Below are 24,445 nucleotides of genomic sequence, written 5' to 3' on the forward strand. Positions count from 1 at the left end.
GGCAACAGAGGATGAGATGGTTGGATGTCATGTCCACCTACTCAATGGACATGAGTTTGAGCAAACTCTGGTAGATAGTGAAGGCAGGGAAGCCTGGTGTGCTGCAGTTCACGGGGTCCCAAAGAGTCAGACACAACTTGGTGACTGAACAACAACTACTACGGGCACAATTACTGAGCTTTTTATGGCTGTATATATTATAAATAAAGAAATCCTTCCATCTGTGCTTATCTCTGGTAGCTAATATGAAAAAATGCTTTGAAAGATGTGAACTGCCATATAAGCATTGTCTGGCCTGAACTCCAGTAGCGCTTTGAGCTTTCTTATGGAAACTTATTATCTCTTGCTTATAAAATAGTGACAAATATCACAGACTTCTTAAAAGTAGAGATCACAAAGTAAGCTTTTTTTTTTCCTGTGGTTTTTATCATTGTGTGTATAATGTTAACAGACTGAGTAAAGACTGATGAAAAAATAGCAGTTCCACCTGATATTGTCTTTATTCTTGATTAACTAATTTCAAATATTTTCTATCTTGTAGCAAATTTATCACTTTTTTTCCCCTCAAATCTCCAATTTAGGTGATGTCTTTCCAGTGCAAATGAATCCAATAGCTCAATCTCAGTTTATACCTTTGGCTGAAGTTCTCTGCTGTGCTATATCTGATATGAATGCTGATCAGATGCTAGTAACACAAGAATCACTGTTGGAACATTTGATGAGACGTTACCCAGGTAGAGTAACAAGTTCTTCTCTATTAGTTCATTGCCTGTGTTTTCTATTTATAAATCTTAAACACATAAACTGGGCAATATACAATTTTTTTCTTTAAAGGGTTTTTTTAAAATTAATTTTTGGCTGTGCTGAGTCTTTGTTGCTATGCTTGGGCTTTCTCTAGTTGCAGAAAGCAGAGGCTTCTACTCTTTGTTGTGGTGTGTGGGCTTCTAATTTTGATGGCTTCTCTTGTTTCAGAGCACGGGTTCCACGTGCTCTGGCTTCAGTAGCTGCAGCGCATGGGCTCAAGTAGTTGCCACTCATGGACTTAGTTGCTCCAAGGCGTGTGGAATCTTCCTGGACCAGGGATTAAACCTGTGTCCCCATCATCGGAAGATGGATTCTTATCCACTGTACCAGCAGGGAATTCCCATTTTTTTTCTATCATAGAAATTTATATTAGAGCCCTGTTCGAAAAAGGTCTGCATCAGCAAATTTATGAGTATTTCTTTTATCTTCCAGATGAACTTTTTCAAAAATAATGTTTACGGTAGTAATTTAATTAATTAAGTCAGACTCTGTAGAAAGGAGGGCAAAGCAAAAGATGATTAATCTTCTCCCCATGCCTCCTATTTTTTTTTCTGACTGTACTCTGAAGTATGTGGGACCTTAGTTCCTCAAGCAGGGATCGAACCTATGCCCCTTGCAGTGGAATTGTAGTCTTAAACACTATCTACCACAGAGGTCCCTGCCTGTTCTTAAATTGCCACTTCCCAGTGGTGACAACTTCTATCATTTATAGTTTCTCATGGACTCTTCATATATTGTATTTGAATATATGTATCCTTTTAAAGCAACAAATTGGATCATGCTATACTTTCTTTCTGGGCTTCCCAGGTAACACAGTGGTAAAGAATCCGCGGGCCAACCCAGGAGATGCAAGATGCGGGATTCAATCCCTGAGGTCGGGAAGATCCCCTAGAGTAGGAAATGGCAACCCACTCCAGTATTCTTGCCTGGAAAATTCCATGGATAGAGCCTGGCGGGCTACAGCCCATGGGTTTACCAAGAATTGGACACCACTGAGCAACTGAGCACACACATATACATATTCTTTGTACACCTTTTCTTTTTAAAGTTAAAGACAGATTTTTGATGTCTTTCTGTTGAAGCATATATCAATCTCATTCTTTTCATAGCTGCATGGTATCCCAAATGCAGTTACCCAAGAGTATTTTTCATTTTCCCATTATAAAATATGCATATTGTAGAAAAGTCCAGAAAATATAGAAAGGTAATCACTTATAGTACCACTGCTCAAACAAAGGGCTTCCCAGATGGTGCTAGTAGTAAAGAATTCTCCTGCCAATACAGGAGACATAAGAGATGCGGGTTCGATCCCTGGGTTGGGAAGATCACCTGGAGAAAGAGGGCATGGGAGTCCATTCCAGTATTCTTGCCTGGATAATCCCATATACAGAGGGGTCTGCCAGGCCATAGTCCATAGGGTCGTAAGGAGTCAGACACGACTGAAGGGACTGAGCACGCACTCGAAGGAAACCAATATTAACAGACTGATGTATTTTCTTCCAGTGTTACACTTTTAAACATTGTTTTCACAATCTAAATATAATTTTGAATCCTGCTATCTGGAAAGGGAATTTCTTTAAAATTGTTAACTTCCTTTTTTGAAAAACTACCATAATCTAGATGGTAGGTGGTTTGCCCTTACCCAAGCACAGACTGATTTTCATTTTTCCTTTGGATTCTTACTACGATTTAAGCTATGAGACTGGTTTTCAAAAACCATGTTTGCTCTCAAGAAGTCTTTCCTTAATCAAAATTTAAATTTGTAATGAGATCATTTAACTTGGGGTTTGTGTTTGAGGGAACTCATTTTTTCCCCTCTACTTAACTGGTAACCTACCCATATATCTTTGTGTAGACCAAATTATATTCCTATTATTCAATTGAACTCTCATTATTTTTATTGCTTTTTTGACATTACATATATTAATTGGGTCACTCATGAAAAATATTTCTTATTCAGAATCTATCAGGGTAAAATTCTTGTTTGTTTTAGGCATTGCAATTCCATCTCGAGATATTCTTTATACCACTCTGGGAACTCTCATTAAAGAAAGGAAGATTTATCATACTGGAGAAGGATACTTCATCGTTACTCCTCAGACTTACTTCATCACAAATACAACCCCCCAAGAAAATAAGAGAGTTCTGTCAGATGAAAATTCCCAGATGCCAACTTCCATTACATATCTGGTGAACGTGGAGAGCTGTGCAGAAAACACGGCCCTCATTTCCCATTGTCATTCTTGCCGGTGTTTCCATGATGTGTGCACTCAGGATGTACAAGAACCACCAGCTGCTGTAGAAGTGACTAACAAAGGGCAGAAAGGTCTTGTGGAATCCAAATCTTTAGTACACAATCAAGCAGTTTCAGTGTCTGAGGAGAATCACGTCTGTGAGAGTATCAAACCTTTACCACACACAAAAGACAGAGAAAAAGTCAAGAAGTTTGGCTTTAACCTCTTCTGGCGCAATATATCCAGAAAGGAGAAGTCCAGAATAGAGCACAGCAGTTTCTCTGCCCAGTTCCCACCAGAAGAATGGCCTGTCCGAGATGAAGATAACATGGACAATATCCCTCGAGACATTGAACATGAGATAATCAAACGAATTAATCCTATTCTGACTGTTGACAACTTAATCAAACATACTGTCCTAATGCAAAAGTATGAAGAACAGAAAAAATATAATAGCCAGGGTACATCCACTGATATGCTGACGCTCAGACATAAGTATTCTTCAAAAGTGGGAGTTAAGAAAAGACAGGGCTGGTCTGTAAAGCCTCGAAGGCAGGGCCATTCGCATAGGGACAGACACAAAGCCAGGAGTCAGGGAAGTGGGCCTCAGCCAGGAAATGTTAGACTGGAGAAACACCCCAAGCTCTCTGCTACACAGCCTACCTCCAGTATTAAAAGCCCAAATGAAGCAGTACTTCAGAAACCACTTGGTGAGAATCCATTAGCACTGGGTCCCCATTTGATTTACAAAAAGCGAATCAGTAATCCTTTCCAGGGTTTGGCTCCCCGAGGGAGCCCAATAACCAAAGGGCACAAAATCCAGAAGACCAATGATTTGGAACTCAATCAGACTGGACCAAAGGGAAAGCCTTTTGAAAGGTCAAGGTCTTTGGTTTCCTCAAGAATCTTTGAGAGTGAAGCCAAAGAGCTATATGGCGAACAATGTAATGATATACTGAGAGAAGAATCCACTTATGTGAATCACTCTCCTGTCAAATCTATCAGCGATGATTTTAGAAACCACCTCTTAAATTACTCTCAATGTAATGTTTTGCAGAATGGTAGAAAATGCTGTTCCTTCAGGGAAAGCATGTTGAGATGCGATGAGTATGGTGGAGAAAATGAGGCAATCCCTGAAGTCTTGAGGAAGAGTTATTCTCATCTTGACACATTAGAAGAGACAGAAGAGACACAGCATGTCCTGCCATCTGGAGGGTCTTCTTTAGACCAAGCATCCCCTGCTTGTAGATTAGTTGACAATACAGTACACCAGTTCCAAAATCTTGGTCTTTTGGATTACCCACTTGGTGCAAAACATTTGAGACAAACTGAGAGACAAGACCGAGACTCTAAACAAACTCTGATGGGAAAGGCGTGTGTCCAAGAAGCACAGACTGTGTGTCTAGAAAATGAAGGGCTTTCTGATGATGACCAGGCCTTGTATCAGAATGAAGTGGAAGATGAAGATGGGGCCTGCAGTTCACTCTATCTGGATGAGGATGACTTTTCTGAGAATGACGACTTAATTCAAATGCTGCCTGACAACATTCAGTTTTCCTTTCTGGAGGGAAACAAGTGGAATCATTTAGGAAAACAGAAGGTGACAGAAAGGTCTCCGACTGAGTACGACAGCAACATACAGAGGTTTGAGCCTCAGGTGCTTAAAGGAAATGAACATTACAAGCTCACTAACCCTGGTGAAAGCCAAAAACCCAACCTTTCTGCTGAAAACCGTATCCTCAATTTAGGAATCCAGTGTGGTTTTAACTATGAGGAGGAACCCAGTGTCGCTGAATGTGTACAGGCCTCGGCAGCTGATGATGGAAGTATATTTGGTTACTACAGCACAGGGAAAGCCACTGCTGAGGCCGAAGCCCTACAAGGCTCTGTTGGTGATACAGGAAAGAAACCAGGTAGCTGGAGTCAGAGTGCTCAGAGTCAGGAAATGAGAAAACAGTTCACACACAAGTTGGAGCTCTTCAGCACTTCACATATGTCAGCGTTGGCTCAGGATGTCCAATCTGAACGCAGTCACTTGGAAGGAGCAGAAAACCAGAGTCTGACAGGAGACAGTGGAATAGATTCTCCACGGTAAGTGCACGCATAAGTGACCAGCCACTAAGCCACGGGAATTATTAAAATCAAGGGCATATTGAGTTATCTAGCGGGAGATTCCTGCATAAACTTTTTATAATAATGCAGTTCTGCCAGCCTTTACTGAGTCAATTATATGAAGTTATAATGAAACTCTTACACAATAGGATAGAGTTCATTTTTAATGTGAACCAAGATTTGACTGTTCCACTGTTCCACTACTAAAATCTTGAGTTATTTCTAAAGATAGGAAGGAACTACCATAAACCAAGCACTTCCTGAAGTGAACGTTGGATATTTTCACTTAACATTCCTGGTTCTGTACAATATGAGACAGAGATGTAGCTATTTTCCACTAATCTTTTCCACACCAATTTGTTTAAATAACATTGCTCAGAGTAGAAACATAAAAGTAATTTGGTCATAATAGAATAGTTGAGAAATACTGAAAAGTATTTTTTCCTCTTTCTTTGTGGCCTTGTCATGGAGAATGTGGGATCTTAGCTCTCTGACGAGGAACTGAACTGGCATTGAACAGGAATAGACCTCCAGGGAAGTCCCTGAAATTATTTTTAAAAGACACCTATAATCACTCTGATATCTAGATATTTTAAAATCCTTTTTACATTTGGTGTATTTATAACACTTCTGTCTGAACATATTGATCTGTATATTTTGTCTATTGAACTCATACTATAGTTACTATTTTGCATGTTGCTTTTTCAACAGAATATAAAATATAATGAACATTTCCATGTTACTAGTTTTTTAAAAAGTCATCTTAAAATTTGGTGTATATATATATGTATAAGTTTTATTATTAAATAAAATAGTGTACCTCCTTTTGAAACAGTAAAGTAATACAGAAAAGTAAAACTAGAAGTCTTCATTTCCCAGCCTTTTCCATTCCTATTCCAAGGAGGTGACCCAAATATTCTTAGCAGTTTGGCATATATCTTTCAGACTTTTTCCCATGCATTTATAACTATATTTTTTAACAACAGATTGTACAGAGCTGTGGCTTTCTTTTTTCACCTAATTTATCATGGATATTTTGCAATCAATACATATATATCCAGCTCATTTAAAAAAAATGGCTACTTAGTATTATATTATGTGGACTCTTGTTATTTATATAACCATTATTTTCCTTCCTTTGACATTTCAGTTATTCCCAACTTTTTGCTTTAATAACTCAATCTGTAGTAAATTGTTGCTATATAAATGTTTGCAGACATTTTGGATTATAACTTTGGCTAAATTCCTGGGAGTCTGCATTTTTTAAACATATCTACTTTATTGGGGAACAAGATCCAAGATCTTTCTGCTTGAAATAGTAGTTATATTGTCATTAAAGTATCAAAACATGCTGTCTTTGAGGTAAACAATGGAGGTGTGAACCAGTAACCCATGGGGTCCCCTTTTTTTCTCTCTCTGGCAAAAGCAAAAGCAAAAGCAAAAACAAAACCAAAACAAACCCAAAACAGAGAGGAGAAATTGGCATGCAATTGAGAATTTTTCTGCACAGGTTATTAGTTCCCCTACCAGGGATCTAACCCATGCCTGCTGCAGAAGTATGGAGTCTCAACTACTGGACCACCAAGGAAGTCTCTGAGAAACTGAATTTTTTAAAATTGCTTATAATGTGGTTTTCTGGAAAGACTTATTATAACTATAATCATTAAAGACACTTATAGAAAAAGAGAGGGGAAATAACATTTGGACATCAATTATGTGCTATAATTGTTATGAAGATTAGGGAGACAAAGATGAACAAGATGTTGTTGCTGCCTATAGGAAGCTTACAACTTAGTCGAAAAGACCAACAAATGAACAAACACCAGAGTGCAAACTCTTCATAACTGTCAAAGAGATGTAGAATTAAGAGTGATGTGTGGGAAGACACATTTGAGACATCTCGATGTAATAGACAAGAGAGGGAGAGGAGGCAAGGTGGGAGAAGGGACTGTCAAAAGCAAAATGCCAAACCAATAATGTGAGTTGGCTGAAGCAAGGCAGATATTTTGAATAAGGGACTAACATAGCATACAGCTCTTAGGAAAGAATCATTGTCAATATGAAAAATATTATAGTTGGCTTTTCTCTACCATATGACTTTTCAAAAAAGAAACAAATTACACAAGAAGATATCGGTCACTGCAGTTGTATAGAAGAGTTTTTCAGGGAACTTACAATTTCTGACTAGAATATACTTGATACTAGGTCTGAGAACAGATATTTAGAAAATGTGAACTTCTTAGAAAGCAGCTGTCAAATAATTGAATTGCTTTTGGAAACCCTTTAAAATGTAAAAGAGCACTTTAGAGTTTTAAAGGTTAACTTACTTGATAAGTTAGCTCCTGTTAGTAAATGTACTGCTTCAAAGGGTAACAAATGAAGATATAATGCCTTGGTTAGAAATCCTTTTAAAGGTAATAATTCTGTTATTTTTAATATCTTTAGGACACAGAGTCTGGCATCTAATAATTCAGTCATTTTGGATGGACTAAAAAGAAGACAAAATTTACCGCAGAACTTTGAAGGCACAAAGAGCAGTCAAACACTTACATCCAGCTCCTTACTACAACTAACTCCAGTGATAAATGTTTAATTCTAATTTTTTTGAAAACTCTTGTAAAAATGTATAGCATTAATATAGAGTGTTTTAATCAACTGAGTTTGTAAGAATTCTCTAAAGCCAAACATATATGTTATTAATCTCATTACATATTTTGTTGTAGTTAACTGGCTTTTTTCCTTTTTTGACAATGATTTTTTTGAAGCTTATTATAAATTTATTGGGGGTTATATAGTTTACAATAAAAAACATGGAATAATTGCTCTCCTAATTAAATGTAATTAAGTTGACTATCAGACAGACATTTATTAGTTTTTCAAATACATAAGATGCTAATTTACTACCCAGTAGTGAATTTCTGTGCTCACATCAATGCTGAGTATTTACGGTAAATGGATCTCACCAGATTTCAACACATAACTCTAGAAAATAGTATTTTAGGTGCATAGATACTTTGTTTGCAACTAAAGTCTTTTATCTTCAGAAAGAATTTGTATAGATGTACTGGGTACTGGTACTTTACAACAAGAATTCCTTCTATCCAATCATTGCTGCCTAGGATATTTTTTGTGACCAGCTTTAACATGAGGAAATGGCTCTACACTGTAATTGAATGACAATATCCAGAATACTTGTGGCAGTAGGCATATGGCTCAACTGTTTCTCTGGCTTCTCCCCATGTTTGAGGCTCTCCATAAAATGGCTTTGAGGAGTCAGGATGTTCTCAGTGGTGGAGATAGAAGGGAAGCAGGATGGCTTGTGAGTAAAAGGGAGATTCTGAATTAAGAGATTTAGAGAAAAGATGGAAGATAGCTGATAGATAATTTTCTACATTTGATCTTTTTTGTTCATCATAAGACCTACATAGCCTCACCAGAATTTTTTCTGTCAAGTCTTTTCAGACCAAGTAGTAGAATGGTCAGTTCTTTTGGGTTTAGGAAACATGTGGGGCAGTCAAGACTGGTTTCAGCATGTTGGGTAGATCATAATGCTGATTTACAGTTGAGGGGATGTTTCTTCTAAGAGGTTTCTAAGGATGATTGAATAGAGAATACTTTCCAGCTCTCACCAACCAGGTAACAGTGAAGGCCAGAATGATGAAGCTCAGCACTGTGGGGAGCTGCCTCCAGGCCCTGTCAGAGTGCAGAGGACCTAAGATCAGACACGCCCGTTTCACTGTGGTTGGACCACTCACTCCTGACAGTTGGTTTTCATGGCTCTGACCAATCTACCATGGCATTCCAAGATTAACTGTGGTCACTGGGATATTCAAAAAACCCTGGGTAAAGAAAGTACCAAGGGTTATCTGGATAGAAAAGCCCTGTGGGGGAGGCAAAGATTTAGGGGGTCTTACAGCTTGGAGTCAGCACCAGTTAATGGAAGTTAGGAGAGAAAAAAAAATTCAGCTCATTATGAAGAACTTATTAGATAAAACTATCTGAAGATTAAGTAGGCAACTCTGTAAACAAATGAACTTCCCACCATTTAGGACATTCAAACAGGGGCTTGGTGATCCCTTGATGGGTATGTTGTAGAGGTATTTTCAGTACTTTTCTTAAAAGTATGACAGAACTAGACGATTTTGAAGATTCTTTCCAACAGTAGAGTGAAGGTTATATAAAAATAAATCCAATTTTTTAAAAAGGGGGAAAAAAAGATTCACTGAGGATCTTGTGAAATACTGAACTCACTCAAAATTTCCAAGTACTGCTTCCAGGTCTCTATGTCTGCACTTTCCCTACCAATCCTTGGTCAAAGGAGTACCGACTACTTTTCTTTGACCTGGACAATTTTCTTAATACAGTGGGGAATCCAGAGTCTTTCATGACTCTGGCCACATCTAGGGACCAATGAAATCTATCTAGTTTTGTCAGATACATTTGATACTCTCTAAATGTATTAAATGAAGCCCATTATGAAACCAGTAAACCTCCCTTCTGTAAAACACAACATATGACCACAGATATTAAAGATGAGCGTACATGTTCTTAAATTGTTTGGGAGATTATTCTCTACAATGGGTGACTTGAATTTTTTTCCCACTGTTAATTTTTGTGTGTGGAAATTTTGCTTAATGATTTTCTTTCCCACTTCTGTCTGTCTGCTGAGAGAAAACTGTTCTCTTGAAACAGCATCGATGACCTGAGTTTAGGAGTCAGATAAGTTTAAATCGTAATTCCAGTCCCTCATAGCTGTATGATGGAGAAAGTTACCAAGCTTCTCTAATTCATTTTTTCTCATCTGTAAAGGAAGATAGTAATGATATATACCTTATAAGAATTGTTGTAAGATTTGAGAATAATCTATTTAAAGTGCCCAAAGCAGGATGCACCTAACATTGTTACAAATATACGTGTGTATTTTTGTATATTTATTCACAAAACTCATCTATACATGGCCTACTATAGAGGTCTCTTGTTTTTGCCAGGTTGTCTGGAAATCCTCCATTTAGAGATTCAGTCCTTCAAGATTATAGAAAAGTATCATTAACCAAAATCCAGATATTCCTGGGTGAGGTATTATGCTTTTGGCTAACAAGTTTTCAGTTAATTCCTTATGCTATAAATAGGAATAAAATATGCAAAGCATGGGCTTTTTGTGGCTTGTCATATAATGTGAGATCACGTTCTTCCTCCTCTTTCATCTGGGATCTCAGACCCCTTGGAATCCTCAGATTCTGAAGCCTCAGCTGGCTTCTGTAAACAATTTTCAATATTTAAATAATCCTAACAGAAACTGTACATACCCTTTGCCTAACTCCTTGCTAACTGAAATATCAGTTTCTTTGCCAGTGGCTAAACTTACACCTGCTCAGTAATGCAACCCTATCACATGCTGGTGTGACATTGTTAAGCTTCATTTGTATCTTATTCTTATATTAGAATAATCATGAATCAATTATTACTAAATGCAGTTTAGCAGACAATGTTTCACAATGTCAGCTCCATGAGGAAGAGTAGAAAGAGCCGTAGCAGGTAAAAAACTGGGATCAAGTGCATTTTGAGAATCCATCCTACAGTTACCTGAGAAAGCTTTTAAGGAAGGGGGAAGACAGACTAATGCCTAAAAGGAGTGTGGGAGAGACGTGAGAGTCATGAAACAAGAATGGCCAAAGGATATATCAGAAAGAAATTCATGACTATCTTGCTGGCCTCTACAGATCCTTGTCTCACTTGAAATCTTAGAAATTTGTTTCCTTTTCAGTAGTGAAAGTGAAAGTCACTCAGTTGTGCTTTGTGACCCCACAACCATGGAATTCTCCAGGCCAGAATACTGGAGTGGGTAACCATTCCCCTCTCCAGGGGATCTTCCTAACCCAGGGATTGAACCCAGGTCTCCCGCATTGCAGGAAGATTCTTTACCAGCTGAGCCACCAGGGAAGACCAAGAATACTGGAGTGGTTAGCCTATCCCTTCTCCAGAGGATCTTCCCGACCCAGGAATTGAACCGTGGTCTCTGGCATTGCAGTGGGTTAGCAGTAGCTATTCCATTTCCTGGGGAATGGTGCCCTCTTCTGAAGAAACTGAGTGACTTACTCAGTTTGTTTGAAAGTTTGATTCAAAGCTTCTACAAAGCAATTAACTAAAGAAACAGACCTTCTTCCAAAGGTTAAACCTTTAAAAAGCTTTCCCATATAATTTGAATTATGAGCTAGATACATATAGAAGTATACATATGCTAAATAAATAACGTTCAAAGCTGTCTCCTTGCCAACACTCAAAACCTGAAGCTAAAAGAAACAGAAGTACCTCTGTACATCATCTCTGTTGTATTGTTATATCAGGGGATCCCCCCAATTCCTTGAACTATCAGCAGGAAAGGCATTTTGCCCCTACTTTACTAACAAAAAGCCACTTTACAGTTGGCCAAGGTCATGTGGCTAGCAAGGGTAGAAACTACCTTTTCTGTTCCCTCTTTCATTTTCTTGCTTCTTAGTACTCTCCTCAACCTCTGCCTTCACCATCTCTTGATCCATTTGTAGCTGCCCCTTAAACTATTTCCATGTCCTAACATTTTAAAATGGTGGTTCAATTCCTCACATAATCTTGACATGAAGATGGCAAAATGGTTCTTTTTACCTTCTACTTTCTAACTGAAATAAAAATAAAAATCTAGCCCACTAAGGTTTGAGAAAGACCAGAGAGGCAAGTTTATAAATAATCATCTTGTTTTTATAGAGTTTAATGAGCCAAAACCAAGGCAAGGAAAATCTTATGGAATGTTACAACAGAGCAACAGATGAGGCACTTCAACTCTCAAATTTTGAGAAATTGTATCAGGAACTCTGGCAAAATATTTGGAAAACAAAGATGTTCTAGTAATACTATGTTTTGAGTTACTTGTACATTTTAATTATTCATTCTACCCCCTTTGTGTCCCCCCCAATAAATTTCATCATCTGTACAATCTTTTGAGACTTACAGGGACCAAATATGAAAAAATGAATTATCCATTTTGTCATCTCCATTCCCAACGTTTTCATTTGATGCCCACTGAGAACACATATAGTGGTACTCTAATTTTTTTCGGCTAAGCCACACTTTGGTCAAGTTATTTATGACTCAGTTTAATTTCCCCACAGTTGCCCTCTCCACCTGGCATAGACAGCAGTCAGAGTTTTGATTCAATGAGTTTGGTGCTTAGAATGGTAGGGTTTGTAGAGTGTCCCAAATCATAGAAGGTCATTCTAAAAAATACTAATATACTTATTAGTCTCTTGCCTAGGGAGTCTTGAACAGTTCTTTTTCAGACCTGTTGTATGACCTCCAACATAACAATGAATGCCAAAAATAGTTGAGGCGCTAAAGCTTTACTTTATCTGTATTTGATTTTCAACCATAACATAATAACAGCTATTCCTATGATTATCCCAATTTTGAACATGTGACATTCTTAGCCACATCCACTCCTGTGTTTCTATGCACATCATACCTTGCTGTAGGGCTACAAAGACTTCACAGTGGTAGAATTGGGAGTGGGTGTGAGAGTGGGACATAAAGGTTTTATTTATTTATTTTTTCTTTATTTTTTTTTTTTTTCATAAAGGTTTTAGAAAAGCACCAATCTAGAGATGCATAGCTATTATGATTTAGGGAGAGAAAAGCATTTTTTCACCATCAACTGAACACCCCATTTGTTCACAGTACTGAATCCATAAGGTCACTTTAGGTAAATGTATAGCCCCTGATTTCAGGCCAACCCATAATTATACAGAAGACCTGTAGCAATCACAGATTTATCTTTGGGGTTTCAGCTATTCAAGACGAATAATCAAACTCTAGGACGTGTCAGTTCAGTTCAGATGCTCAGTCTTGTCCAACTCTTTGCGGACATATAGCAAACTGAAATGTTGCGAAGACTTAAATTTGATACTCATGTTACAAAGCTGGTGTGCTAGACATTGTCAAGAGGTTTGCGAGTACCCCCGCACCTACATCTCAATTTGTTTTTTCTCCACTCAAGAGTAGCTAGGTTGATGAGATCATGAAGAGATAAAAAGAAAGGGGCTGTGAAAAGAAAGTAAAAAGCTAGCACCAGTGATATAAGAAAAGGTATATGCCAAAGAGCCCTTTGTGTTATCAAAAGGTTTCCAGTTTTGTTCAAGGTTTTAATTCACGGTCAGTTTAATCCCCATAAGTAAAATCCTTTTATCCATTGCAAATACATAAGCTGCCGAAGACATTTTAGGCTTGTTTCTTTCCTAGATTTCTCCATATTTTCCCTATTATTCATTCCATGTTTCATGGGAACATCTTTCCCAAAACGTTTTGGTAAACTCAAAGCTTTCAGGTTGGTGTGGCAGAGAAAGCAATGATCTGGGATTCAGGAGATGAGCTTTCTAGTCCTCACTGTGCCACTGATAGTGTGACTTAAGCCAAATTAATCCCTCTTAGGGGGTTGTGTGCTGAGTCGTTCGGTCGTGTCCCACTCTTTGCGACACATGGACTGCAGCCCGCCAGGCTCCTTTGTCCATCGGTATTCTCCAAGCAAGAATACTGGAGTGGGTTGCCATGCCCTCCTCCAGGGGACCTTCCCAACCCAGGGATCGAATCCGGTCTCCCGCCTTGCAGACGGTTTCTTTACCGACTGAACCACTAGGGAAGCCCCTTAGGGGGTTAGTTTCCTCTAATGTCAAATGGGTAGGGTGGGAAGGACCTAAAATGAACAAAGGATTAACTTCACAACTAAAACCTTGAGGGAAGGTTGCTCGGACCTGGCCTTCACCCCAAGCCCACCTATCCCGTTGTAGACCCCACGACGCCCTTCCCACCAACGCTAGGCGGCTGGCTTCGCGCTTAGCCGTTAGACGTTAACGCCTCACTCCGCAATGGGCGGGGCCGAGGCCTGCAGCTTCCGGCGGCGAAAAGCAACGCGACGCGTGGCGTTCGCTTAGCTCTCGCACGGGCCTGTCCTCCTTCCAGCCAGTCGCGCCTGTGAGCTACGCTCCACCGCCTTTGGGGTTCTCCCCAACGCCTGAACTGCATGCTGGGAAGCTCCAAATTATCTCCGCTATGCTGCTGAGAATCGTTCGGAGTGGGGGATGGGGAGAGAAAGCGGAAAAAAAAATGCGAACATTTTATGCTAATCAGTTTGCGTATCCTTTATGGAGATTGGCCAGGGTTTTACTCTAGAAGCCAATTATTTCAGAATAAGGGTGGGTCAGTCGAGACTCTTCGCATTGATTGGCTGGGAGACGGCGTCGCAAGGAAGGAGTTTAAGCTGGGAGTATCCGGGACTATTTTCCCCCGCCGTGCGATGCGTGTTCCGGAAGTGACGCACGGCCTTGGCCTGGAGGCCGTCCAGCCCCCGCTTCCTTTCACGCTGTTGCTGCCCGTAGGTGGTTGTGGCCACCGTGCCCAGAGGGAGGCGGCAGCAAGCGGTGGAGGCGAGTGATGCCTGGGAAACTCCTCTGGGGGGACATTATGGAGATGGAGGCACCCTTGGAGGAGACCGAGAGCCAGAGGAAGGAGAGGCAAAAGGTGCGCTGAGGATGGGCCGCGCCTCCTGGGCAGCGCCGGCTTGGGCGGGGAGGGAAGTCTCCCTGATGGTCTGTCACCAACCGGGCCGGAGCATCCGAGGGCCTCTCCTCGCGCCGGCCTCGTTCCTGGGAGGTCGCTCTGGAGCCATTCCAACCTCCACATCCCCAGCCGGAGAAGGGCAGCACTGGGCTTTGGCCCAGCCTCCCGTGGTCCCCCAGTCCTTCCCGTCGGCGCCTAAGAGATGGGCAGACTCAAGTTCTCATCGCGGAATCAATTTTTTCCTCTTCTTAAAGCAGCGAGGCCTGTCGTTTGGTTCTCGTTGGCCGTCTTAGAAGATGATTTAAGAAAAACGATTGCCTTGAATATGTGTAACTTCTCCGTCATCCTGTCCTGTATGCGAGAATCTTGGGGAAAGCGGTCTTAGATTTACAAACCTCGATAACGGGTCAATAGAGGATTGAGGAAAAGTGTTACAGCCAACACTGCCAGGATTTGGCTGATGGAGATCATGTGGGTTATTATTATTTTTGTTGCTGTTATTACTATTATTATTAATAGTCTTTTCTCATAGTGTTCTCATTCAATTCACAAATATTTATTGAGCCTAATTTATACCAGACTCTTTGCTGGGCACCAAGAAGGTCCCTGCTCTCAAGGAGTCTGTTAGAAGAGTTGCAGAGACTTCCCGCCCCACTTCTCAAGAGACTTAGAGAAAAGGAAACAGAGCTTTGGAGGGTAAGGAAGCAGTATCTGAAGCCTGAGACTTGACCAAAGAATGAAAATATTCTGCATAGTTCCAGAGAGCCAAACCTACCCTTCTGACCTTGTCAACAAGGTAGACCTGCCATTCCAGCCAAGCAGTTATTTCTTTTTTATTGTGGTAAAATACAAGTACCATAAAATTTACATTTACTTTTAAAATTAATTAATTTTTTTGGCTGCCCTGGCATGTGGGATCTAGTTTCCCAACCAGGAGCTCAAGTTTCCTTGTGTTGAGAGCATTGAGTCTTAGCAGCTGGACCACCAGGGAAATCCCTAATTGTTTTAAAGTTTATAGTTTTGTAGCAGTAAGTACAGTCACATTTGTTTGCAGACATCATCTTCCTTGATCTCCAAAACTTTTCATTCTCCCAAACTGAAGCTCTGTGCCCATTAAACATCAACCTTCTCAGTTGCCCTGTCTCCCCAACCTTTGGCATCTACCATTCACCTCTCTGTCTCTATGCATTTGACTACTCTAGATAACTCCTGTAAGTGAAATCATCAAGCAGTTATTTTAGTTTTTGCTCCTCCAAAAATACTTGTCCCTTTTTGGCATCCATATCCTGTCCATCTGTCAAAGTTTAGTTTGTGTCTGTTATAGCCACTCCCGTGTACACATACAGTCATCTCATTCCCCCGTAAAGTCTTGTTCCAGTGCTGGCTTTATAATTTGATTAGCATGTATTATGCACTTCCTTGTAAAGTTAGCTCATTCTTCCTGTATGTATCCTTTCCCCAAATTTCCCAAAGATACTTGAGGGAAATTACCATATCTTTGCCCATGCTTATATTTCACTTTATCTTTGTCAATTGGTAGTTTTCACATTGTAGTTTCTCCAGAGGTGCTCGTTGATTTTCCTTTAATTATGAAAGATAACGAAAGATTTGGAAACAGATTAGAGTACCAACTAATAGAAATAGAGCATTCAAATAGTGGTCTGGCATTGAGATGAAGGTAACTGGGTTTGGATGTGTTGAGATATGGAGCTGGGCCTTAGGTTCTCAGAATTGGAGTGCAGGTTAGGAATGAAGCCTGGAAATGTATGTTGAAGCCATGAAAATGGTATGAAAGTGTACATAAAGAACAGAGACTTAAGCATCCACAAAAGGATAAAGAGGAAACATCGAAGAAGATAGAGGTAAGAGAGTAAAGAGGGGATATTGTGTGTCTTGGAAGCCAAGAAAGTGGAGAATGTTGAGCATTGTGGATCTGATATGGAACGATGTATTTCATCACCTTGGGATGTTGCTGGGCTTGGACCTACAGGTCTCATTTTACCTTGTTTCATCTCCCTGAAGTGCAGGGCCCAGGAACAATTCAAACCCCAAGGCTGGGTCTATAAATAATCTTGTTTTTCTATAGAACCTATTGGTTTGATGAGATGTGAGCTAGTTCAGTTAACTAAAGATCAAATGATGTAACATATAACTGTATAGCTTGTATTAATGTAAAGCTCTAATGTTTACAAAGCATTTTCATATAATTCATTTTTCATAGCAACTTTTATGGATGAGAAACTTATATGTGAAAGTACTTTGTATAAACTGTGTAAATCGTGGTGAAGTATTTTGGTGGTGGTAGTTTTAACAAGACTAGTCATTACTAGGTAATTTATTTTGAATGTTTGACCAACTAATTTTGAAGTGCTAAATTTCCAAAACATTTCTTGCTGTCTGCCAATATTAAAACACTGGCCACTAGCTTGGCATTTCAAAACTAAAGTTGCAGAAAGCCACCTCCACCTCCTTTCCCCCTTTTTAAGTCCTGTTAACCAATTTTTTTTTTTTTTTCTGTTATCCAAATTTTAAAAATTTAAATTTCTGGGATTACTAATACAGTTGTCCTTCCATAGGAGTATTAACCATCATGGTTTTATATAAATTACATACTTTGGTTTTTGTTTATCAGAGTTCAGAGAGGAAGCATGATGTGAAAAGAGCATGGGCTTTCAAGTCAAATAGCACTTTCACTTGCAGGAAATCCCATATGTGGGTCTTTGGCAAGTTACTTATATCTGAGAACTTGTTTCCTCGTCTGTAAAATGGCAAAGCTAATACAGGTTCCCTATCCCTTATCCAAAATCCTTGAGGCTAGTTTTGGAATTCAGAACTCTGGGAATTTTTAAAAGGGTAACATCTCGGTAGAGTTTGGGGCCCCCAATCTATAATCAAATGCTTTAATGTTAAATATGAATATTCATACTGAATGGAATAAATAAAGATTATAAATAGTTTTACGTTTTCTGAAGTCAAATTTTGCCACAGAATGATTTGAGGACAGGTAAGGTTTTGTCTCCAAATAAGTTACAAAAAAACTTTCGGTTTTCAGAGCATTATGGATATCGGAATTTCGGATAAGGGATTATGGACCTGTACTTCCCTTATAGGGTTGTTATGAAGATTTAAACAAGATAAGCTGAAAACATTTTACACAGTGCTGGGTAGGTACTCAATAAATCTTAATTTCTTTCTTGAAGGTATTAGAAATTTTTGCTTTTTAATTTATAGTCTTGAGTTCTCATTCTTTTACTGAAAAGGAACTATTTCAGTTTCCCTTAAATGTTATAATGGGATTAGAGAGGGACTAGAGGCCAAGTCTTAGGGAGAAGGCAATGGCACCCCACTCCAGTACTCTTGCCTGGAAAATCCCATGGACGGAAGAGCCTGTTGGGCTGCCGTCTATGGGGTCGCACAGAGTTGGACATGACTAAAGCGACTTAGCAGCAGCAGAGGCCAAGTCTTAAGAGTGCAAGAGTTGGGATGAGAAAGAGAACAATGGATAGCAACTAGTCTAGAATTCTACCAGCTAACTTTTAAAGATTGCGATAAATTGAGCTTTGCTGGTTGGGGGGAGTCATACTCTAACTTCTCTAGAGTCTTAAAAGCAGACCTTGTGACCCTCCTGTCACTGCTTCTTTGTTTTTCCACAGAGTGATAGAAGGAAGTCAAGGCACCATTATGACTCAGATGAGAAATCAGAAACAAGAGAAAATGGTGTTACAGATGACTTGGATGCTCCCAAACCCAAAAAAGCTAAAATGAAAGAGAAGCTAAATGGTGACACCGAGGAAGGATGTGATAGACTTTCAGATGAATTTTCTAAATCTCATAAGCCAAGAAGAAAAGATCTATCAAATGGAGATATTGATGAACATGAAAAAAGATCAAAGCGAGTGTCATCTTTAAATAGTTCTACTCATAAATCAAGTGACAATAAAGTAGAAGAGGTATGGATATTTTTTGTTTTTTATTTGACATTATCCTTGAAATATAGGTTAATTTGACTTTTGTAGACTAATTAGAATTGATTCTATAATATTTCCTGCTTAATGTCCAATACTCTCAGTTGGACTGGGGGATCTATAGAGCTGAAACCTGAGCCTTTTTTCCTTTGTCCCTTGTTTTTTTCATTATATTGCCTTTTTCTTGGTGCAGAGGTTGGTGGAGAGGGAGTGGTGGTCAAATTTAAACCTTTCCTGTACACTGGGTTCCTAAATAGATTTTCCAAATTGCTAATTGATGGTCACCTACTTTGTATTCTTGTGGTTACTTCAGTCCTTGCCAGTACTCATTAATTAAATTCTGACTTTTCTGAAAACAGGGTACATAAAGTCTTCTTGATGTTGTATATTTTGCCTTATTATTGTACTTCTGTAACAATAGCAACTTTAAATGATTTTTAGGTCTTATTGTAATTCAGTCTTAAACCTGTTTGCTTTTTTTAAGCAGAAATGACACATATACAAATGATCTGAAGATCTCTGTTCTCCTGGGTATTAATTTTTGGGGGAGGTATAGAAAACATGCTTAGTATAGAATCTTCATTCCTGGGTCACTGCTTTTATCAGTATCTGTTAGTGTAGGTATTTTCTTGCACTGAATTTATTCGATTTGTTTTTGTATCTTCCTCTAGCAGAGTTCATAGGTTTATCTAGGTATTATAAATTGTCAGTAAATTACTCAGATATTTAGAAGGAAACAACTTTGAGATTCTTAATAACTTGGTGTTTAGTATTCTTTATATTTAAAAAATCTGACAGTTGCTGTTAATTTAGATACATTTGAACTGAATGTGCTATCTTTGGGAAGCTTTGAGAGAAGATGTTGAATCCTTGCTTTACAGTGTGGTGCAGTTTGTGAGTTTGCTATCTGTCAGGAAGCACATCTGTTAGAAAGTTGATCTAAAGAAGGCCCTGCAAATCTGAGTTGCTCAATAGCGGAATGTACATCTTGCTGTGTTGGGATTTTTGCCTGCTATACTGGTCTGTATTGTAATAAGCGTAACTTTACTATTTTGTTTAGATTATGTTAGAATCCAGGAATTCTACTTTTAGGAGTTTTCTTCCTAAAGACATAATCATGAGGTGTGCAGAGTTGTATGAATCAGTATCTTATCACAGTGATGCTGATAATAGCAAAAAATTTAAACATCTTAAATGTCTGATAGTGGGCAAATCGGTTTAATAAAATGTTGCTATATTCATGCAATAGAATGCATTGATTCTAAAGAGCATAAGTATGTTACAACGATATTCAGTCTGTCCTATTAAATGCAAAAAAAGATTACAAAATAGTATATACAGTATGATTTTATTTAATTTAAAAATGTATATATGCATAGAGTGAGGATTGGACAAGTATGTGTTTCAAATGTGGTTTTAACTGACCAGATTGTAGATAACTTTAAAATGTTTTTCTATTAATATGTGGTTTCTAAAATTTCTGCAATGAAAATGTATTAGTTTTGTAATAAAATTTTTTCTTTTAATCTTAAAAAAATAACAGCATTTAGGTTTGCTTAAATGGATTACATTTGCATTTGATATTATGTCTTTTATCTGGTTCTTGGTTTGCAAATTGCTGTTTTGTATGATTTTATAATTACTTTCTTTAAACAACCAATAATAAAGTTTATAAGTAGATATATTGTCTTTGTTCTGTATATGCATTGACTAATACATGAAGTTTTCAATAGATGTTAAATTATAATACATATATGTATAACCTGTATATATATATTAGAGAAATTTTCAAGCTTACAGGAACTTTTCCTTGTATGAGTGGACTAAAATATGCTTTTTAGATTCATAGAACAACTTACTTAACTTTTAGAAACAATTTACTTTCCTCGTTGCTTAGTTTCTTTTGAGGCTGGTTTATAGCCTGGTGTTAATCTCGTAATTAATACTATCTATATCTGTGAATATGGAGTTATTGAATAACTCTTCTGTAATATCTTAGTCAAGTGGAATTATATTTTGATTTATGTAGTAAATGTATGTCTAAAGGAAGTTTTATGTGTGAGTTAATCGTTTTTAAATGCTTTATGGGAAAATGTATTAAATAAGCTTGATGTTTAAAGGGATACTTTTGAGATTAAAAGAATTTCCCATTAATTTATCTTGTAAGTTACACAGTTTTTGCAAATACTAACGAAAAATTGATTTGCTAGCTCCTTTAGTAAAACTAAAAGCAGTAAATGCATGAAAGATTCTAAATACCTAGTTGGATATGAACTATATTAGAACTTTGATTTCATTTTGACAGACCCTAACACGTGAACAGAAAGAAGGAGGCTTCTCCAATTTCCCTATTTCTGAAGAGACTATAAAGCTTCTGAAAGGTACAATGAATTTTAACGCATAGGCAATTGAAAATCTAAAACTAGATTGTAGAAAACTCTTGTACCTTTTCTGACCCAGAGGAAAATGTACAAAACATAGAGAAATAGCTTTTATAATTGCAATTATTTCTACATCATTTTTTGGGTGTTCTGATCAGTTTAACTTTAAAGAATTGAATGTATTTGTTAAAAGTTGAGACCAATTCCTCTTTGGGGTAGGAATAGCTGTAGATGCTGCTAGGTGGTATATCTTTAGGCACATATTGATGAATCAGAAATGTTAATTTCTTTCTTTTCTTTGTTTTTTTTAGAAATGTTAATTTCAAATAAATATATTTTTCCTAATGCTAGTCTTAGGTAAATATTTCAATGAAATCTCGTTTTACAGGTCGAGGGGTAACATATCTCTTTCCAATTCAAGTTAAGACTTTTGGTCCTGTATATGAAGGAAAAGATTTAATTGCTCAAGCACGGACAGGAACAGGAAAGACATTCTCTTTTGCCATCCCCTTGATTGAAAGACTCCAAAGAAATCAAGAGACAATTAAAAAAAGCCGCTCACCAAAGGTAACCATTATAGGGAGTAAAAGGTTTAAACATTAATGGAAAGAGAAAGAAAGAATATACTGGTCTTGGAAATTTCTTGGTGGTTCAGTGGTTAGGACTTAGTGCTTCTACTGCCATGACCCTGGTTCAGACCCTGGTCAGGGAACTAAGATCCTGCAAACTGCATGGCATGGCCCAAAAAAAGAAAAACAGTATACTGGTCTTCAATTCAAGTGCCCCAAAGATAGAAAAGTTACTCCTGGGGCATAAAGTAAAAATTTGGGGCCTAAAGCAAAAGTTTGATTTTTAAGATAAATCTCAAGTGAAGCTAAAGTGAGTTATTGCATATGAATGTAATGTCTATGGATCCATAGATGTCTTTGATAACTGTATATTATGAAGCCAGCATATCTAATTTCTTCTTTTTTCATTCCTAACCTTTGCTTTTTTTTTTCTAACCTTTGCTTTTAAACAGTGATTTTGCTAGAGGTATTGATTTATTTGGTCATTCAGTAAATAATATTTATTTTATTGATTGACTTTAAGAGTATTATAGATATGACACTGAAGATCTGTCTTAATAATATCAGCAGTAAAGAACAGAGAGGACCTAGTGAAATTTTGGCCTAAACTTTGACCTTTTTAGAACCTGTGTTCACTTTCAGGTTCATAAAAGTGCAGAAGAAAAACAACAGTATTGGGACTTCCCTGGCCATCAAGTGGCTAAGACTCCAGGCTTCCACTGCAGGGGGCACAGGTTCAGTCCCTGGTACCTGGGGATCCCCAATAGTGTGAAAGTAAATTCACATATATGACTATAATTAAATAATAATGGTCTTGGATTAGAGAGTTCTGTTTCTTAGGTGAAATTAGGAAGATTGAAAGTAATAGCAATAGGACACAATCCCAACACTATCTTCAAAACTTTCATGCTACAAGGATACTACTGGAGATTCCAACTCTGTCACTTCTAGCTATTTGATCTTGGACGAGACTCAACTTCTCTAAGACTCATGTTACGCATTTGTAAAATTGGGAAGATAATACCACACCATAGGTTTTTTTTTGTGAGGATTAAATTAAATCGTGTAAGGCACTATTGTTTGCATAATTATAATTGACCCTGTACACAGAAAGGTTATGGCTACCTTTTGTTAAATCTGCAGTTTCAAAATATAAAAAAAGGGAAATGAAGTGTAAATCAATTTCTGTATAACCTGTTTGAAGCATGAGTTTTATTTGCTTAATAAAACAAGTAAGTCTCTTGGAATCCTGTGTAGAAGAAGCTCCTCTCATTAAACCCCAAACAGTTAAGACCATTCTCCGATGTGTGCGTGCTGAGTCACTTCGGTTGTCTCTGACTCTTTGAGACCCTATGGACTATAGCCCACTAGGTTCATCTATCCAAGGAATTCTGCAGGCAAGAATACTGGAGTGGGCTGCCATGTCCTTCTCCAGGGGATCTTACCTACCCAGGGATCACACTCACATCTCTGTACAACTCCCACATTGGCAGGCGGGCTCTTCACTGCTAGCACCAGCTGGGAAGCCCTCCCTTCTCTGGTGCTAGCTACAAATTCAATTTTATATGCTAATTGCAATTTAAATAAATTGAACCGTTTCTTTTTAAAAAATGGCACATGTTGGAGATTCATTCATTCATTCAACAAATATTTTTTTGAGTATCTGTTTTGTGCCAGGCACTGTTTGAAGTCCAGGAAATATAGTAGCTCACACTGACATAAATCCCTGCCTTCATGGAGCTTACATTTTAGTGAGCAAGATAGACGGTGAGCAAATATGTAGAATATAAATATTTTATACAGTATAAGTGTTAAGAAGAAACAGTTAATCAAGGTTGGGAGGATATGAAAAGAAGGTTAGGAATCCTTTTGAGAAAGTGACTTTTGAAAAGAGATCTGAAGGAAGTAATGGTGGTTTTCAGTTCGTAAGTCATGTCCAACTCTTGTGACCCCATGGGCTATAGCCTGCCAGGCTCCTCTGTCCATGGAATTTTCCAGGCAAGAATACTAGAGTGGGTTGCCATTTCCTTCTCCAGAAGGAAATAAAGGAGGATATAATAAACATAAGCCATCCTTGTTATTGTTTGTGCTCTGTCTTTAAATACAATGACAATGGTGAGATTTCTAGTTTTAAATGCATCTTTAAAAAGTTAAAAAGTCTCAGTTTGAATTTAGAAGTCTATAGAAATTTATTTTTTTGTTTCTTAAACCTTTTGCTCAGGTACTTGTTTTGGCTCCTACAAGGGAACTGGCAAACCAAGTAGCCAAAGACTTCAAAGATATAACTAGGAAACTCAGTGTGGCATGTTTTTATGGTGGAACATCATATCAAAGCCAAAGTGAGTAACTATATGTGATGGTGGCACAAAGATCTATTTGCTGCTGAAATCTAAAAAAAAGTATGATGTGAAAATCTATATTTGAAGTTTCTGTATTACATTTCTCTCCTCTCACAGTTAATCATATTCGAAATGGTATTGACATCTTGGTTGGGACCCCAGGTCGTATCAAAGACCATCTGCAGAGCGGCCGGTTAGATCTTTCTAAACTGCGCCACGTTGTGCTTGATGAAGTGGATCAAATGTTAGATTTAGGTTTTGCTGAACAAGTTGAAGACATTCTCCATGAGTCCTACAAAACTGGTATATACTAATTCAAAATAAGCACATTTAGCAATTATTCTCTTATCTAAAAGCTTATGAATTGTTTATTTTATAATTTTTAATATTGATACATGTCCCCAGTGTTCTAACAAGACTAAAAGTATTTGGTATCTTTTCTTCCTGAACAAGAATGTTTAG

At 38.0% G+C, this 24,445-nt stretch overlaps 2 protein-coding genes across 20 annotated transcripts in view; both read left to right on the forward strand.

Annotated features, from left to right (window-relative positions):
- The window catches only part of STOX1 (storkhead box 1), a 52,714-nt gene extending 44,736 nt beyond the window's left edge, over window positions 1-7,978 (forward strand). For all 17 annotated transcript variants that reach the window (XM_055591407.1, XM_055591423.1, XM_055591415.1 and 14 more), the window contains 3 exons: window positions 582-734; window positions 2,798-5,129; window positions 7,596-7,978. In XM_055591407.1, coding sequence (XP_055447382.1) covers window positions 582-734; window positions 2,798-5,129; window positions 7,596-7,743 — 2,633 coding nt within the window. In that variant the 3' untranslated portion in view covers window positions 7,744-7,978. The remainder of the gene's footprint in view (window positions 1-581; window positions 735-2,797; window positions 5,130-7,595) is intronic.
- A 6,091-nt stretch (window positions 7,979-14,069) lies between these two features.
- DDX50 (DExD-box helicase 50) overlaps window positions 14,070-24,445 on the forward strand; it is a 34,324-nt gene continuing 23,948 nt past the window's right edge. Inside the window, exons 1-7 of one of the 3 annotated variants that reach the window (XM_055591459.1) lie at window positions 14,070-14,690; window positions 17,782-17,893; window positions 18,383-18,679; window positions 21,000-21,075; window positions 21,464-21,642; window positions 23,866-23,983; window positions 24,101-24,286. In XM_055591459.1, coding sequence (XP_055447434.1) covers window positions 18,491-18,679; window positions 21,000-21,075; window positions 21,464-21,642; window positions 23,866-23,983; window positions 24,101-24,286 — 748 coding nt within the window. In that variant the 5' untranslated portion in view covers window positions 14,070-14,690; window positions 17,782-17,893; window positions 18,383-18,490. Of the gene's footprint in view, window positions 14,691-15,650; window positions 16,592-17,781; window positions 17,894-18,382; window positions 18,680-20,999; window positions 21,076-21,463; window positions 21,643-23,865; window positions 23,984-24,100; window positions 24,287-24,445 lie in introns of those variants that run through there. The other 2 variants (XM_055591461.1, XM_055591453.1) reach the window with 2 other exon arrangements.

This window comes from Bubalus kerabau, chromosome 1 (genome assembly GCF_029407905.1).
Source record: "Bubalus kerabau isolate K-KA32 ecotype Philippines breed swamp buffalo chromosome 1, PCC_UOA_SB_1v2, whole genome shotgun sequence".
In the NCBI taxonomy this organism is placed as follows: domain Eukaryota; kingdom Metazoa; phylum Chordata; class Mammalia; order Artiodactyla; family Bovidae; genus Bubalus; species Bubalus kerabau.